General features: G+C 40.6%; 2 protein-coding genes and 1 long non-coding RNA gene across 4 annotated transcripts in view; 1 reads left to right on the forward strand and 2 right to left on the reverse strand.

Annotated features, from left to right (window-relative positions):
* LOC145444355 (uncharacterized) overlaps positions 1–19,565 on the reverse strand; it is a 141,358-nt gene that overhangs the window by 10,963 nt on the left and 110,830 nt on the right. The gene's annotated exons all lie outside the window — the stretch shown is intronic.
* On the reverse strand, positions 1,927–19,480 carry LOC145444177 (gephyrin-like). The gene is made up of 17 exons (XM_080322099.1): positions 19,297–19,480; positions 17,463–17,541; positions 17,339–17,396; positions 16,237–16,424; positions 15,707–15,773; positions 15,183–15,268; positions 13,262–13,763; positions 11,872–11,965; positions 11,162–11,296; positions 11,004–11,096; positions 10,359–10,537; positions 6,941–7,153; positions 5,847–6,015; positions 5,662–5,776; positions 5,428–5,492; positions 3,688–3,791; positions 1,927–2,265 (listed from the first exon to the last, which is right to left on the reverse strand). Exons 1-17 carry the CDS (start codon positions 19,337–19,339, stop codon positions 2,035–2,037), a joined length of 2,421 nt encoding a protein of 806 aa, XP_080178225.1. The 5' UTR covers positions 19,340–19,480; the 3' UTR covers positions 1,927–2,034.
* LOC145444179 (uncharacterized) lies at positions 2,260–3,731 on the forward strand. Its single transcript, XR_013916630.1, has 2 exons — positions 2,260–2,850; positions 3,052–3,731. It is a non-coding gene; the product is annotated as an uncharacterized LOC145444179 (long non-coding RNA).

The following is a 19,565-nucleotide window of genomic DNA, read 5'->3' on the forward strand; positions in this document are numbered from 1 at the left end:
AATATCTCTCACGAAAAGAGAAGTGTTGCAGCCAATGCTTGGTACCAAATGTGAACCCTTTTCTCCTAAAACATGTATTTGTAGTATTTTCGGTACTAAAGTAGGTCTACTCTCGGAGCCACTGAATAATGTGTCAATTCAAAGTGCAGCCTTCAATGAAATTATCGATGGACCGATGAATATGCTCAGGAGGTTGAACTCCTGCTCATTCGGCATCATATGTACGTAATAAATGACTAATTCCACTTAAACGATCAACTGTGCAATGTGCACGGTGATTTCCGTTACCCCACTTCATGAACAGCATTGCATGAAACAGCCAGATTCAGGTCTGGGCAGGCAGCCAGCCTCAGGCATAAACAATAAACATGTTTATCAGTTATGGTGGAACGACATGGTAAAACATTATCATGGTATATCAAGATATACTGTTACTGATTGAATGACCGCACTATTCTTCATTCGGTTCCGTCTTCTTGATATTATTTACATGGTACTCACGATGAACTAGAGAAAAGTAAGAAGTCAAGGAAAAAATAGGCTTCACGAAACTTCAGTCGCATTAGCATTGGACTTGATATTTTGGTTTGCTTTCAAGCATTGGAACTTTAGTGGGGGAGTTAGCGTAGTGGTGACGATAAGCGCCTGCTACACGGGTTCGATTCTGCGTCGAAGGTTATTATGGGATCCTTCCCCCACCCCGTCGCCTCTCTTACGGCAACAAAAAGGTCCTATGAAAGAACGCACTCACAAGGAATGGATAGAGCCGCGGAATAGAGACTGACATTGACCTAGTGCCAGATGTCATAGTTCTAGGTCGAGGTGGATGCCAGTTTAAGAGACCGCAACTGGTCGTTCGGCATCCTCTTATCGGTTCATTACATCGCATTTTGTCTTATCGCATTGTACATTGTGTGTGTCATGCTCAGATGAAAATATAATCTGACGGTTGTTATTATTATCACTGGATACGGAATCGTCCCGAGTGTTTGTCTCATTGACTAGGATTATGTTGCTAAAACACAGCACAAAAAAAAGTCACCAACCGTCAAATATTTACACATGCATTCATGAACGTGGCTGGGATCAAAATTTCGGTGGGGTGAATCTTATTTATCAGTATTCGTGAAACAATGACAAGGAACAGGAATGACGCCACTAGAAATAGGGAAACATTTTGTACCTGGCTACGCCGCATAGAACCGATAATGCTATCTACAAGTTGTTTGCATCAACAATATTCAGGGATGTACGTACATTAGGGCTGTTCAAAAATAACTTTTTTTCTTAATCTTGCTGGTTACTTGATTAAATCGTTAGGTTGCCTTAAAAAACGACGCATACCAAATTTGAATTCATTCCGACAAATATTCGCGGGTTACGTAGAGTTTGAAAATTTTGGATTTGCCCAAAAGCGCAAAAAAAAATTTTTCTCAAATTTTTTTGCCAACCCCATGAAATTGTTGGGCTGTCTTCAAAAACTATGCAAAACAAATTTGACTCAATTCCAAGCTGTAGAACCGGAGTTATTTCTGTTTTTATTCGATAATTCTGGGATTATCCTTGATTGGTGGATAATCCAAGAATTATCACCGAAAAACTGGAATAACTCCGCTTCTACGGCTTGGAATTGAGTCAAATTTGTTTTGCATAGTTTTTGAAGACAGCCCAACAATTTCATGGGGTTGGCAAAAAAATTTGAGAAAAATTTTTTTTTGCGTTTTTGGGCAAATCCAAAATTTTCAAACTCTACGTAACCCGCGAATATTTGTCGGAATGAATTCAAATTTGGTATGCGTCGTTTTTTAAGGCAACCTAACGATTTAATCAAGTAACCAGCAAGATTAAGGAAAAAAAGTTATTTTTGAACAGCCCTAACGTACATGTACACCACAATCAGCCCCTGAGTGTTTCGACGGAGATCAGTTATAGTGCGATAAATCGGAACAATGTCTTCGCGCACCGTTGTGAGGGTAATAGGTTCAATTTATCAAAGGATAATACTGTCTGCGCAGAGAGTGTCCGCAATCTCGGTCAGAGCTTATCAATAACCACCGCGTCCACGAGTTCGTTGACGAGAATTTCAGCACGGTCGTCCTGTCGGGGCGGTAATACCAGGAGGGCGTTTGCTTCAACCATGCTGGTCAGCCTACTGCTGATTTGATTGCCGGTGCTAGATGCGTAAGGGGTTTCGTCTCCCTGTCTCCAGGTCAACGTGCATCGTTGATATTCCGGCCTTGGATCGAGCTTGATGTTGGATGAAACCTACAAACGTAGACATTACAAAGTGGAGATGAGAAGCGTGTCTTGTAGGTTTGGTGCTGTTCTTAACAACCAAGACCATTAATTTAGCCGGGTGGCATTTCCGGGCCTTAATTTACGAATAATTGGAAATAAGATTGACAGACAGCGGACAACTTGATCGGAAACTAGGATTGGGATGAAATGGCATGAGACTTGCAGTTGCAGAGTTACTCGAGTAAAAGCAGTGAGCCTACCGAAAATTTCTTCTCAATTATGACTACAGGTTCTGATTTCCAAGATATGCAAAAACTACTCGAAGTAGAAGCTGAGAGATCTGAAAAGTACTCAAGTAGTTCCAAAGAGTAGGCTTCTCCGAGGCACCATCAAAGTAAATGCAACAATGACTGACGACAATGTAAGTAGGTGCAATTTACCAACAACAAAAAAAACCCGGAGAGTTCCCATGTTCCAGGACCTATTTCGCTCTGTTGCCATGACAATTTCTTTTGTAAAAGTGATTTCTTTTGTAAAAGTGATAAGTAAATCCAAAGTGTAAAACATTTGCAGTTTTACGTCAAAAGCATTTAAGCAGGGATGGATGTGAAGGTTCAAGTTCAAGTTTATTCATAAAATTTCATCTCTTCAAAACATCACAAGACTGCAATACAATGAATGATAGGAAGCTGCCGAAACGACTAGGAGTAGTCTTAAGATCAGACACCCACCTGGGCCTAGGCGATGTAAAGAGGAGGCATGCACACTGAATGAAGGTAAAAGAAGATAATATAAAGTGGCAAGTGACGGAAGGTAAAATTATATCCACTTGAGTAATTAGTAAAGCAAACTCTTGGAGGTGCAGAACCTCTGTATACAATCGAATAGTATTAGTAATTAGTACAAGTAGACACTTCTGGTGAGTAGCCTACTCTGACGAAGTAGAAGTACTTTGTTACTGACCACCTCTGCCTAGTTAGATACGAATGAGTTATTCCATGAGTCAGCAAAACACTGTTACGTTATGATAATGTCCAATCGACTGGTATGGCAGTAATGGCGTCACCCATCAACAACCTACCATCTGTTGGAGTCAATGATTGACACAACGGAAGTTAACGGATGAATATCATTCCGGTAATTGGGGGAATGTAATGTAGGCCTACTTGTTAGTCCTATCATTTCGGCAGTAAAAAATTGTTGTTCTCGTGCATGAAATCATTGAGAGCCACGAATAGTGCCAATAACGCTGGTTAGGACCAGGGTTGATAAAGCAAACGCTAAATACAATATGACTTTCCACTGAAACAACGGTCACATATCTTGATAATTTTTTAATGGAACATGAACGGCTTTTGGGGCCCTTGGTTATACTCCACCTACATCCCCAGTCAAGATTACCCACCAATTAAGAGTAGATTGCATATCCGTCAAGCCATTCACACTCACCCGAGCCTTGACAGCCGTCAACCCGTGTTTCGTGTAGCCGCTCATTTTCTTCAGAGCCCCGAGAGTGAATAAGTTGAACGTTACGACCGACGAAACAGGATTACCTAACACGGCATATGAACGGTATCAACGAACTGTGTAAAAATACCAGTGATCGATGCCTGGCAGACATGGAAATATAAGCCGGCAAGCAGTGCTTTTATATTTTCGAGTCATTTAGGGGGGAGATAGCGCCGTTGTGAGCATCAACGCTACTTGCGCTGGCGGCACAGGTTCAAGTCCAGCCGTCAAAGGTTGATCTGGACTCCTCTTTACAGCGACAAAAAAGCCCTGATTTAGAACGAAAAAATAAAAAGCTAGAGTCGCTGGAGCCGCTTACTGAAGATCAACATCGAAATGACTCGGACAACGGGCACTAGGCCGAGGTAGATGCCAGACTAAGATACCGCAACTAGTCGTTTTGGCATGCTCCTATCTGTTCATTATATCGTGTTGTGCAGCGGCGGGCAACTTCTCCAGCCGGCGAGCCGGACAAAGGAAAATTCAGTACTTGGCGGGCCGGATTGCTGAATCGATACAATATTCACCCGTTTATCAACATATACAAGGAATAATTCGTATTTAATGAATGAATTCTAACGACAGCAATGTCACTTCAAAGCTATTTCTTGCCGAGAGAACAGCATTGTCATACAGGCGCCGCCATGTCTGATTCTCTCTGATCAATTAACACACGGTGCAATCCTCAATTAAGATTTAAAGGCATTCGATAAGCCCGGTACCCCAAATTTATCAAGATATCAATTTCTTGGGGTCGAGTAGGCTACATCGTAAATGCCGATAACGTAAGTCTTCTCGCTTCGCTGAACTTACGACTACACTCCACTCTCGCCCGCTTCACACACACATATATAATAACATACAGTCACTAAAATTCTTGGCTGACTGGGGCCGCCGGCCACATTATCATGTAAGACGGGGAACTGTACGCGGGCCGGACAAAATCCCGTCGCGGGCCGGGTCTGGCCCGTGGGCCGTATGTTGCCCGCCCCTGGTGTAGTGTCACTAGTGTGTATCGCATTGTACTCTGTACATTATAATTGATCTCGACTGCACGCTGCACCGACGTTCCTGTCGTGCCGGGATTTGATAATTCTACACCACTTATGCAATTCGCCAACAACGACTACGACAATGAGTGCTCAAATTCGAGTAGAATATCAATTGTAAAGGTTTGAGCCTTGAAACTTCAATTGGTTGTATATAGTATCCAAACTATTCAGCAAGAGGCTACGAATATTCATGGAGACAACATTTCTGCGACCAACACGCAGCATGCTCACGAAATGATCATGGCAACAGACAACGCGGTACACAATTTTCTTTCAAGTTAATAGTCATTACTTTTCTTGTGATAACATTAAAAGTGACATTTTTGAACATTTCAAGTCATTCATACTGTCATAATGTGCTGAATACCTTACTCAGAATCGAATTAGTATGGTGCTCATTTTGCCTAGCTCCAAGATATTGCTCCATGGCTTTTAGCAACAATTCATTTCAACTTGACTTCAACCCGACTTATTGTGGAATGTAGAATAAAGAGTCGGAAGGATAAAATAAGTAATATAGAGCTGGGCCGATGTTCGATAGACTGATTTTTGTACAATCAGCAATACAAACTGCACGAATTAATGTCCAGCATTGGTTTGTGACGTTGATGATAGATAGACGTCTTACCTGGCAGCGCGAAGAAGAGTTTCTTTTGTCCGCCTATATTCAACGTCGCGAACGTTGTCGGCTTCCTGAAATTACAACAAACATGATTGGACCTGGCAGAAGCATGAATCTGCATTCCTGGACAATGAATGACACTTTAACATTACACTACCTCGCTACTTCTACCTGCTAATTACGACAGGGGCAGAGTTTAAAGAATGCGGGAAATTTGTACTCCGAACGAAACCGACATACCCGGGCTTCATGAAGACGCGACCGAAATGAATCTTCCCTCCCAGAAGTGCGATGGCGGTTTTCAAATAGTCCTTCTCGCCCATCGACACGCCTCCAGACGATATCACGACATCGGCTGCAAAACGCAGTAAAACATGAAATTACAAAAATCAATCCAAATCTGTCAGAATGATCAACGGCGGTACCTTTCGCAAGAGCCAATTCGAGAATGAGCTGCAACTTTGCCAAGTCGTCGGGAGCGATGCCGACGTCGATCGTCTCGTAACCCGCGGATTTCAACGATGATAGCAAAGTGATTCTGTTGCTGTCGCGAACTTGTCCGCGCTCCAAGCTTGAGCTTTCCGGTTCAGCGAGCTGAAAATTAGATTACATTAGAACTTGTTACTACCGCTGAGAAACATATCCCGTGGACATCGTACCCCAGTGCAATATTCAACTGTAAATTGGCCATTTACGATCAGGGGTAAGCATAATGATTGAATATTTGAATTTGAAGTGAGTATCAATTGTCGTGATTCGATTCAAGACGATTAGCGAGAGACAATTTTTCCAAAAATTGAAATAATATGTATCTTCCAAGTAAGATATGATATCATAAAGATGCTTGGTTTATATATTTTTTTTTTACGGCAAAATCATTGAAACCTCGATTAATCTTATCATGACATCGAAAACATGTAGCATCAAGCCAAGCACATTAGTGGGAACATCATTTCTGCGATGTTATAATCGGCTTACGGCATTGTCGCAAGTTCAATAAATAGGTATGGTCAAAAAACATTTTCGTGTGTATTTCAGGGGTCTTGATCAATTGATAGATACTTCCATATGGTAGAGTAAATTTACCTAATTACGGCTTCCTGGCCATATGTAGCAGTCCGAAATTCAGATATCACTGCTGAATAGGGGTTAATAGATCGCGAGTAACGTACCATTTGATGTTCTGGCTATCAAAGGGAGGGAAGTGGGCAAGCGGTTCAGTTGGTCTGCAATCCAGTGCCTTTTAGTGTAAGCCCTATGTATTGTAGGCAACTTCAAAACTCGTATGGAAACTGTCGAATCAATCGATTTAAAAACCTTACAAGGGGCTTATCCTGATTCTGACAAACGCATCACCGCATTGATTTCAACCCTGGAACCAATTTTAAAGTAAGCAAGACGAAATTGAGAAAAGTTTGACCTGCCAGGAAGTGCTGCAGAACGTCGAAACAGCGAAAAGCGCTATTCGCAAATCGCAATTAAAAAACAACCACAAATGTAACAATTGCATAACAAGCACCTCGTTTCCGGTAGACACGACAGCGACGACTGGTTTGCGATAAACCAAAACTTTTGTGACGCCCACAGCGGCCAGAACCCCGATCTCGTTAGCTCTGAGCAGCGTTCCCGAGCTGAGCACGGTCTCGCCTTTCTTGATGTCGGACCCGACCGGGCGAATATCTTGGCCCACTTTAGCACGCGTGGTTATCGATATCTTCACTTCAATTTCACCCTGAAATTACAGCACACGTTAAATACCAATCGTTATCCTGACCAGACTTGGACAACTAGAAAATTTTCAGATTTTTCGAATTAGATTAAAATTAGAATTATAGTTTATAGCCACACAGTTTTTTTCCAAACCAGATTAGGATTAGAGTTACTGAATTCACGCAAACTTGGACGTTGAATCCAGTTCCGTTGCTATCAAATCATACTTCATTGTTATGAGGATGAGAACGAAAAATGTTAGGCTTTGCTCGTTTCGCACTAGACCAGTGGTTCTCAACGTGGGCGATTTGGCAGTCCAGGGGGGCGAAAAGAGCGATAGGGGGCGATGACGCGTTAAAACGGTTATGTGGGAGTCCTGGGCCATAACTGCCGCACCACAAACCCTCAATTGGGATGGGGGCCCGAGCTCGAAGGGAGCCTAAAATTTTTTCTTGAATTAACATAAATTATAGAGTATTATTTTGGAAATTTATGTAATATTTTCAAAATATTTTCGCGCTGCCTACGATTTAATGGTGTAAAATTTCTTGCTTATTGGATACCCTTCCCCCAAGAAATAATACGCATGAGTCATAGAAATGGGCATCCCGGCGTCAGCCATTACCACGCCATGATGCAGCAAGACATATGAAATTTCAGGCCATGTAACATGCGACTCTGAGAAGTGTGCCAGAAGGAGAAAACTTTGGCGGAAAATAACTGCCTTTATGCTGACCGACTTCGATATATATACGATATACATATATGTTTGTCCATAGGCGCCTAAATGGCTGGCGCCAAATGTTCCTGTCCCGGCAATCGGAACCCTACAAGACAAATGCCATCCCGCAGAGAAAAATTAATTGTCAGTGCAGAAATACCAATCTGAAATCGTGTGTGTCTTTTAGGTAATTAGGCCTACGTATGGGCGATTTGAATATCTTCTGATATAGCAGACATCGTACACACGTAACGAATTCATTATACCCACGGGTCCGCCCGAATATGTTTAATTATTATTCGCGGGCCCTACATTTTCCAAGACACCTCACTCAGCTCTACCGGTAAATCTGAATATATGAGCAGAGTGAGGATAAAAAATTGACAATAATATATATGCAATTCCCGATCATATTGACCGATTCAATCATGGATGATAGAAATTTTTCGCGCTTCGCGTGAATTAAGCCGACTAACTGAAGAGTCAAACAATTTTTGCTGAGAAGTAGCGGTAAAGAGATATCGGGGGGGAGGATCTGAGGGGCGAAGCCCCCCAGAAGTTTGGTTTATCACCATATGGGGGCCCAAGACCAACGTTGAGTGGTTACGAGTGGTGTTACGGTCCTTTTGGAGTCAAGTCGGAGAAATGACCTTTTTTAGTCAAATTGCCGGTGATTACAGTTTGTTTGCCTATTTTCCGGTTCCCAATATTTGGGGGGGGGATAATCGGTGTGGAGCTTGACAAGGGGGCGATGAGTCGAAAAAGGTTGGGAGCCACTGCAGTAGACGGTTCTCCTGTAGCGTTTACAGGAAAATCATAAATTAAATCGCAGTAGATTTAGAATTAGGGTAAAGATTTCACAAATCAGATTAGAATTAGATAACAGGCATTTTGCTCTAATTCAGGGGTTTGAACCAGAGGTCTGCGAAGCATACAGATTTGCAAATTGGTAGATATCCTGATTTGTATTTTTCTAAATTTGAGAAATCATGACGCGGTTTCGCTTCATTACTGCTAAAACTTCAGAACTCACATGAACAGCAATCTGAGATGAAATATTCTACTGTGCATATTCTACTTCGCATCTGCATGTCTTAGCTTCAATATTATAGAGAGTTTTTCTAATATCCCAGAAAGACCTGCAGCACACCATTTGGGAATCAATGTATATATATTTCACAAGTTTCGATGCCGAGCCAGCCAGTCTGCCATACTTGCAACAGTTCAGCAACACTTTCTTCTTTCATTTTACGCGTCATAAAATCTAAAATATGAATTGACACATCACTCTGTAAGCGATCAAAGCCGGTTACATCGGGCATTGAAATGCAATTTGTCAACCTCCGAGTTCAATTTCAACAGAAACCAAAATAAAAACAGTAAATATGAACGAGTGTTTCACTTAGATAGGTCTACTCCTCTTTGTGAAACGATCGAACATCTGGTATAAGTACAAACGGTCAGACGCTTTTTGTAAAAAAGTCATTAAATATTCACAACCCAAGTTTATTACTTGCACTTATAAGATTCAATTTCATAAGGGTCCACTACAAATATACCGTATGCAATATAGCAATTCTGCTGTCGAAGACTGACGAGTACCAATTCTACTGTCGACTGTCCAAACAAATTACAAGCCATATTATTGATGGAGATATATGTGGTCTGGAGAGTCACTTCAAAGATCAATATTCACCGAATCGCCAGTTACAGCAAGACATGACATCACATCAATACGTGAAATAGGTAAAATGTGATGATTGCCACATCGAGTTATGTAAATACTTTATTTGTTTTCATGTATACTAAAGTCTCAACGGAAGAGTGAAATACGGTGAAGACCTTATTTCAAAACCCTTATTCCACGAAGTTGCACTGCCTCTGTGCATAGCACAGCATATTGTATTAGAAAATATCGGGTTTTCAATCAATCATTATCATTCCTGCAATATTGCGTTTACATACAGGAAATAATCAAAATGTGATAGATAGCACATGATCGATCACACCAATAGCCTGCAGCAACCAGCCTACAGTGATAAGCCAACTATAAACTTCAACATAAGGGAAAATTTCGATGGTTTGGATGTTTGGAAATAACAGACCAACTCAACCATTATAGTTGTGAGTTGAGGAGACGTTATTTTGTTGATGTTCTGTCACAATTGTAGGTAGCTTGTGTTGCGATGTAGGCTATTTCTTGTTCGCGAGATTCATGCGTTTATGCCATCATATCTGTCACACATATAACACATCACCATCATGCGACAGTTGGTTTTACAACGATAACCTGTAACTGTAACTACACCACAGTTTTGAATGATTGAATTTTTGATGACCTTCTTCTTAGCCTGTATTTTCGAACATGAGCAAGATGAAGATGCCACCAGCCTAACCAGTGTTTAATGTCATTTTCCTTCATTTGGTTGAATAATTTGATACCAAGTAGGTTGAACACGAGGTTGGTGTGTAAAACAGACAGTGATACAAGCCAAATAAATCTTACTTGTCCCGCCTCTTCCACTAACTCCGTGTCCTCCACCGGGACGATGGCATTCGCTCCCGCTGGCACCGGCGAGCCCGTAGTGATACGTATCGCTTGTCCTCTACTGGGCGGCTCGCTAGGTGCACGTACGCCATAGACAGACGAGCCAATTACTTCGAAAATTCCGGGAGTGTCAGATGCTTTAAATGGAATTGCATCAATCAATACAAATGTATAGGAAGTGAAACAGTATATTTGAAATCATTAGGTAAAACTGATTTACGCATTTTGAATAGTACGCAGGTAACTGCACAATAGAAGAGAAGTATTTCAATTCTTATAAAATATCAAAGTAGTAGGCCTTCCCAATGATATGATGATTATCGCATACCGAGGATTTTATAAACGATGTATGCAGTACTAGTACCGGAATGCTTAATTCAAAAATACCACAGGCTTTCGCTGAGATCTTAGGCCACACCACATCAACATTACATGAACGAATCAGGGTTACTTTGTAAAATCATATACTAAGGAACTATCGAACATATTGGACCCCTAAACAGCGACTCTGCTGTAACATCATTAGTTGATTAAATTTGATACGATACGATCTCGTAATATTTCGCGATTTTATCAAGACAATGCAGAAAAAGGATGCCATACCGATAACTGCATAGCCGTCTTTGATGGACGCTGGAAACGCTGGGACATTCTCAGGCGATTTCACATCCTCGGCCAAAACGTATCCAAACGCATCTGCAAAGAAATCCAGCTCGAGAACAGTTAACGCTAACATACAAGTCAGCGTGCAATATGCATACCTTCGTAAGACACGGTTTTAGTGGGCAGGACTGGCGTGTTCTCCAACACGGTGGAAACAGCCTCGTCCACCGGTACGAGGGGGTACGACGAATTGCGATCTCGGCGCGCTACTTTTGCTGGCGTCATTGCAAACTCTAAACATTAAAGATTACACCAATATTATTATCAATGCAATGAAAAATAACAAGTCGCAAAACTACAATTAAACCACACTCTCATAAAGATTGGTAGGTTCGTATTTTAAAATAAGATCATGTTTAATTAATATTAACGGTCAATACAAAAAGAGACAAACGCATCAATTATCCATTTACAAGTTACCTAATCCCGTGTTTGCATGCTAATTTTACAACAATCAAACAGCAAAGGTACAATTATTTGAATCAAGCAAGATTTGGGCATCACTACACATGGTACAAGGTCATATTTCAAAGCGAGATCAGATGTGTGATGTTTACGTCAAGGTTATATAATGCATATGATAAAAGGATCACATATTCACATGAGTCGCACATGTATCATATTAAAATCACTACCTAGGTGTCACCAATTTACCACAAGGCAATAACTTATCACCACAATATGGTGACACTGACACATAACATAGCTGTTACATATCATATTATATAACACATGTTCACACCAGACTGTTCACACATATTATAAACGGGTACTCGGAAGCCCAAACATATACAAGTTTATATCATACCAGGATTTAATCTTCTTTTTTCTTTTATCAATGTATCGATGGATATCTTCTTTTTACCTCCAACCTTGTCTGCCTGACGTAGGCTTATATCATTCTTGAAAAGAAAGAAATTACCTTCACTATTGCATGCTCGCCCGTAAGAGAGAGAGTAAATAAATGCCAATAACTTCGGCCTACATGTGTCCATCACCATACAGGAAATAGGAATACTGTAAGCCAAGCATAAATACTTGGAATATAAAGCAATGGTCAGACCCGTCAAAGTACCATGATTTCAGAAAGTGTCCATTTCAAGGCAAACAAATAAATGCCGAGATAACCATATTGAAATATTCTACGCGTTGAACTCAACTAAATACGTAGGATTAGAGCATTACAATATTACACACCGTAAAATATACGCTACTATCATGACAAATAGGCGGTACTATACTAGTAATGTAGAATATCGAAAATGCAATACCATAAACAACAAGCACCGCACAGTCAATATTCATAATCCGTTCAACACAACTAGTGCGGCATTATGCTCGGTCACACAGCAGATGTTCACCGAAAGATTATTTGAAGTGACGATACCCAGCAAAAAATATAGGGATTACATTTGCTAACAAGTGAGTATACATTGTAACAGGGAGTGAGTGTGTGCCGTGCTGCGTGCGCATACAAAACACACACACAAGCTTTTTAGAAATCGCAAACCGCACCAATTCTTCATGGTTAGATTTTCCAGTTTCATGCGAAGCTAAATTTTCGAACGATAGACATTGAGAGAGAGAGGGATGATATTCATTTTCCCCTACACCATCGAGATGCTTTGACGACGGAGATGCGATAAGACCTTTAGTAAGGTCATCTCGTCTAAACCCCCGGTTTTTGTTCTCCTCCATGCTAACGTGACACGGTCCAATGCATTTTCAGCTCATCAAATTTTAACTATATAGCCTACCCGAGCATAGGCCCATCTGCCAATTCATGATCTCATAAAACGATTAGAATGCATAAAAAAACCTGCATTTAATTACAAATTCAAGTAACATATGCAAAAGTTATAATTTCTGCATCAAAACTGCCGAAGTAGAATACAAACAACACTAATAGACCGAGTATTACAATTGGATAAAATTACTTGTATCCCTGAAAAGTAGATTTATCTTGTTACCGATCACATCTGGCTTGGGAGGGAGGGGGGGGGGTGCAACAAAGAAATGCCGAGCTTGATAAGGAACTGAAATACCGAAAAAGATTTGCGAACCACCCAGTCAGAGCATTGTAAACTCTACACTTTTCAACAAAAATCTCGATTACGAACGTTACAGAAACCTAACAAACGAAAACGCTATGACTAAAGAAATATTGCAAAAGATCATCAGACTATCCAATTTCTCACCGCATTGCCGGTATCCGCAGACTCCTTTTCCAGCTCGGACGCTTCCAACTCGAGATCTGCTTCAGACAATGAGAGAACGCTACTCAAGTCACTTTCCCTGGCGTTCAATCCGTGAGCACCGCCGTGCGCCATGCCATGTACCATACCATGAGCGTGACCGTGGGACATCCCATGAGCCATGCCGTGGGACATACCATGTGCCAGACCGTGGGCCAACCCATGTCCCAGGCCGTGGGCCAACCCATGTCCCAGGCCGTGGGCCAACCCATGAGACATGCCATGTCCGTGTGAATAGACATGGGCGGCGTGCGCCGCGTGGTGCATGCCGCCAGAGTGCCCTGGAGTGCTCTGAAGGACGATATTTTCGGTGATGTTCTCGACAATCATCGCGTCAATAGAGTCTGTCGATTTTGTCTGGCCGGAAGATGGCGCGACGTCGCTGCCGCGTATGTTCCCTTCTCTTGTTTTCGACGATACGAAAGCGTTAGACAGCCCGGCGGCTCTGAAAAGTTACAACCTTCATACTCAGACAGGACAAGATGGTAGGATTTAAAATAATTATTTTATTCGAAGAGCGAGCCATTGGTACTGCAATTCTCAGTGGATGAGCAGAAAATCACTAACTAATTAAATGGTTAGTAGTAAATCGGGAACTTGACGGGCCCCTACTCCCAATCTTAACCTCCCTACCCTATCACGAATCCAAGGGTTCTCAACCAGGGACCTCTTATATATTTTGGGTAGGTGCATGTGCTCCCTAATCGTGAAATTCAGGAAACTCTTATCTAAAAAGAGCGACCTTTAGTGAGCAATGACAATAAGACAAACAAAGGACAAAGTCAAAAGGACAGACCGATCTTATAGTAGCGGACGATGTAGTGATACAATTGTAGTTTCGACTTTTGCTTTGTCAAGCTAGTACTTGGACCTTCTACGGGTTCAAGTATCCCTACCGAACTTAATCCCTAACACTGTAACACTAACCTAACCCGAATACATTAATACCTAACAAGCTCCAAAGAGACGGTTTGGAGTGCAGAACCTCATGATGGATTTGAATAATATATTGATATTTATTTAAGCACCATATATCACAATGATATGCTGTGAAACATTTATCTTTGAATTTATAGAATAACGATGCAACGCTTTCACAATAAAAATACCAGTAGTTATTCCTACATTTGTAATGCCGAATTCCCTTGTGATAAGCAACAGAATACCATTCCGCAGCATCTATCCACCTTAGATAGCATTATCTTGCAAACCCCAATAATGAAATGTCTGAAGAGCTGGTAAAATACTTAAACCAAACCAAGTCGCCCGAATCAAAACATTTACATTATCCTCACATGCCATTTATTACAAGTGGACACAAGATCAACCACAAATCGACATTTGTGATCACTAATTTTGAATATATTAAATCTTATCGGAATCTGAATTGGTGCTACACACACATAAAAGAAAAGCTACCGTTTCATGACCTAGTATTTAGTGTTTTGATCAAGAATATCAACAGCACGGATACACAGCATTGCGTATCTTCACATATGTCTTTTATAGTTTCAAAAAACATCCCACACAATATCCTCTCAGTTGAAGGCATCACAGAAAGGCAAAATATAAATTTAGTATCACGAATCTGTGGACCTAAAAGAAGCAATTTTCCAAAAATAAGTACAGAATACATGGGTTTACCAATGCATGACGGTAAGTCGTACTGAAATAACTCAGTTTCTGGAAAAGGCACTCCGCAAAAATGTAGCAAGTGCAATAAACATCGAAGATTTCAAAGAACTATTCGTCAGCCAATGACAAAAGTGCGCAAGTATTCGCCGAAAAAGATTCTGATACTACAAATCCGTAACCAAGACGGTCATATTGCGAAAAGTATCAAACCGGGCTGCAAAATCCTTACCTGTGAAATGACTCAACATCGTCCAAATTATTCCTCAATAAGTCGACCGCATGATCGAGGATGGGGCTTACGAACTTGAAGCATTCCTGGTAAATATGAGTAAAAAGATCAGGTTGATACTCTCTCACAAACTGTTTCCACGTATTACCATCAAAATCGCAGCACACTATAAATATATAGCCTAGTCTGGAAATTTTACTTAAGTATAGAGATGACCACTTTTAATATTTTCAGTTAGCATTTTTGTCATTATTGTTGCTCGTCTGTATGAGTTGAAATTTATATATTAAAAGAATTATGCCTATTGACATATCCGCTGAACACTGATAATCCAAAACAGAATTACTCTTAGTTCCAGGCGAATATTAGCCCTGGACTGGAAACAATCCTTGGCTATAATTTAACAGAAATGGATATATCTATTATACCACTGTGCATCACCATACAATGGATATATTCCAAGAGGAAATTATCCCGATAGCACATCAGCAACGAGAAAAGGAAACATGATCCTATTGACTCACTTCAGCAACTGGCTTACTCCCAGGAAGATTCAATATAAAACACCTCCCACGTGTGCCGCATTTCATTCTAAAACATAAGTAGTCCATTCAGTAAATCATAACTTTTCTACCGATCAATATCTGATTGCATTTTTCGGCCGACATTTAAATCTAGAAAATTTAACAAGAATTACAGATGAAACAGCGATATGAGCTGTACCAAAGAAAGTCTAGAAAATAACTTACACTGTGGTGAGTTAGATTAATATCTAAAGAATGTTACGGGATGTTGAAATGAATCTCAAACATCATTTCCTAAAACAGCTAAAGGTATAACAAACCATTATCTAGTTCCGCCATATTGCTGATAAGAAAATCTGGCTTGGACGTGCCACTTCTAATCAGTGCCACCGTGAAAGGAGTTTCGGTCATCACAGGATTTGACTTGGAATTTTTGGACATGATACGTAATGAATTCTGCATCTGTTTTTAAATTGAAAATTTCAAATCGGCTCATCTCTGGATAGCATCGAAGATTGCATATAGCTTGCCTGGATAACATTGAAAACTTGGTCTTGGAGAGCGACGCTGCTATAATCCCAGTCGTGACTGCGCTCAGCTCGCGCTCAATTACTTGTGCGGTGGCGTCGGGCGTTACATCACGTGGCGCTATGCCAGTACCGCCTGTCGTCAAAATCAAATTGCATCCTTCTTCATCGACCCAATCAATCAGGGTATCCTGTGTGAGCAAAAATCATTTTTAAAAACGGTCAAAAATTCAATGTGTAAAGGGCTTGATGAGAGTTACGAATTTCATTTTCATAAATTACCATTCTATCCTTGTACCATAAGGATACCGTTCTAGGGGTCCGCCAATAGCCTACTCAAATTTCCGAATTTTCGCCCCAATCTGTCCGATGAAGAGATTGAAACCTCGCCACGAAATTAATTTTCTCTACTGATATACGTAACTACTATTCCAAAATAACTTCAAGATGAGATGCTGAATAGAAATGACTATGCCGGGCGTTATATGTTCATTAAATACTATGTTTTTCAATTTTGGTTCCATATATGTTGCGATCATACCCAAAGGTCGTCGGAAGTATTGCGCGTTAATATTACATTCACCAGCACCTATCTTTGCATAAATATTTTCGGCACTCGTTCATATCGAATTGAAGACGGGGTTTATCAAGACAATAAATATACAGCTGCAGAGTTCGCTTCGAAACAAGATGTGTCCACCCAATATCTACATATCGTATGATGTTATCATCACGAAAAGTCATTTTGTGGCTGTTTTCCACAAACCTACAATTAATATTTGCACAAGACAGATGACAGTTGCAAGATAATTGGGCTAATTTTGAGCGAAAACTTGCGGGGTGGGGGGGGGGTCCGCGAGAGTTCAAGAGGAGTCCGCAAAGACAAAAAAGTTGAGAACCACTGTCTTAGAGACATCACAATTTCGGTTGTTACTAGTAACTGTACATGTCTGTAGGCCTACCCATTCAACGGCGCACAGCGAAATTACTTTCATTTCTCAGGAAGTTTGAGATTATTCACACCTTGGACAGGCGATAATTACATATATGATTATTATATCCGTCAAAGAATCGAAAGAGTTCCACGTAATTCGATAACTAATACCTTGATAGCTTGTTGATCATCCGGCACAATTTTCCGCACTTTCACAATCGCCTTGAAACTGAAGAAAAACAGGAAGGGAACTCAGTCAGTAGTTCAATACATAAGTGCACTTATTAACACAAACCCGGAAAATTGCTGCAACAAGGTTTGCAGATTCACCCCGCTGGTGTCTTCCGAGATACCGGCCGAGCACCGGTCACTCACTAAAAGTGAAGCAGGTTGAAAACACACAATAAACAGCAAATGAAAGGATTCCTATCGATCACAAACTATCATAGGAGATTACACAGAAATGACAAGTGCAGATGGGCAAATTGCTATGCCTCTGTGGTAGGGAGGGGGTAGGCGAATACATACGATGCGTTTGTCAAAACAAAATGAAATGCACAACAGGACATTGTTCTATTGTCATATTTAAGCACGGTGTGTACAATTGCAGTCGCGTACACTAACCTGAATCAGAGCAATATCAGGGGCGTGAAGTGACTGTTGATGCTAAATCACCAACAGTATTTGTAGAAATTCCAGTGGCTCGGTTCCCGAATATTTTTCCAATATTATGAAGTAGATTAGCATATTTCAAACAACATCTCACAAAGATAAATGCATTCACACAAAAGTATAACCGGAACGCATTACTAGTGAAATAAAATATCCCTCGTCGACTACCGAGCTCGTGGCAGGACAGCTCACATTCGAGAGAAAATATTAGTGGTCATATTCTCTCGCTATCGGCATTGATTGCATTGAGATTCAACAGGAAAATCCTGCTACTGCTTGCGTATTGGCAACAAATAATCGACACCTAGTTTCTAAAATGTCGCAGAGAACATTAATACGTAACAAGTCGCGAAATTCCTCGTTGTGTTTGGCAGTCCGAGTACTAAAATATTTCTTTGTCGTCAAACGGAAGGAGACTAAAGAACAACGGGACTATGTAAAGTCTATGTATTGATCGATCAATCAATCAAAATTAAGCCTATGCTACAGATGTCAACAAAAATTACCAAGCTAAAATGCGGTGGGCACGCTGTGCTGAATGACGAATACAGGAAGATATCACATAAAAGTGGGCAAATATTAAAATGAAGATAAATATATTTGGAGGCTATTTTTCAGGCACATTTCATCAACCATCATGATTAAATCGCAGTGAATGTCCTAATTACTTTTAAGCAGCTTTATAGTTATCGCAGATTCAACGGTAACAGTAGTTAATGATATTAGACAACGCATGAACGATTTTCGAAATACTAACAAAAGTACTTTGATAGCTTGCTTAGCGGCATACAGTATGAGCATTGAGCATGCAATAACACAACATTTTATAATGTAAACATTTGGCTTTATAATACCACACACTACGTAGTAAACTCAATAGATTACAACCGTTAACAATAATTCATGTACCTAGATCAGGAAATCGGTTTGGGGAACGTTTCGGATAGAGGGGCCATGTGCATTTTTCATTCTTTAGTTCCATATGAAAAACTCAAAGCACGTGAATGATGTTATATCAGGTGAGAAGAGCTCGAGTGTTTGCATGGAAAGAGAGAGAAACCGGACTTGTTGCTATTTGCAATTGTCATTTCTAAATTTTCATCAGTTAATATGGAGCGGAGCTTAATCTGCGACATACAAGAAATCAGGACGTGTAGGCTACATTTGGCCCCAAGCCAATGTTTGGATGCACAAAATAGCACACTCGCACTCGCACAATTGTCAATTGGTGGAGTGGACATTAAACCCCACTCAATCATGAAGCCGTGAAAATATTTTTCCAAGTTGAGCCTGGACCTGGTCAAACTCGAGAATCTCGACTGGACTTCCAACACTGCTTGGTAGTATCTTCAGTTTCAGAAAGGTGCAGCACAGCTTAATAACTTACTTCCACAAAATATTAATATACGGTACTTAAAATACTTTCATTCCATTGTAGATCACACAAAGCTCTTTACCTGTGAGTATGCCGCAGAATACTATTTTACGCTCGTCAGCCATCGATCATTTCATCCAAGTTCTTCTTCAGGCAGAGCCTTATGAATGCGACCCGATATAAAGAGGGTTTTCGGTATTATGTAAATAATGGAAGCAATGAAATAAATCTGAATTGAATCTGAAAAATGAAGGATATTGTCAAGCCTGTCAGCACCAGGGAAGCATAACTATGAATGCTGATACAACCAGCAATCTCCAATCTCCACAACTTGAATGACAATATGGTTTA

Source organism: Botryllus schlosseri, chromosome 8 (genome assembly GCF_051294905.1).
Source record: "Botryllus schlosseri isolate E-star chromosome 8, Bs_hap1, whole genome shotgun sequence".
Classification (NCBI taxonomy): Eukaryota; Metazoa; Chordata; class Ascidiacea; order Stolidobranchia; family Styelidae; genus Botryllus; species Botryllus schlosseri.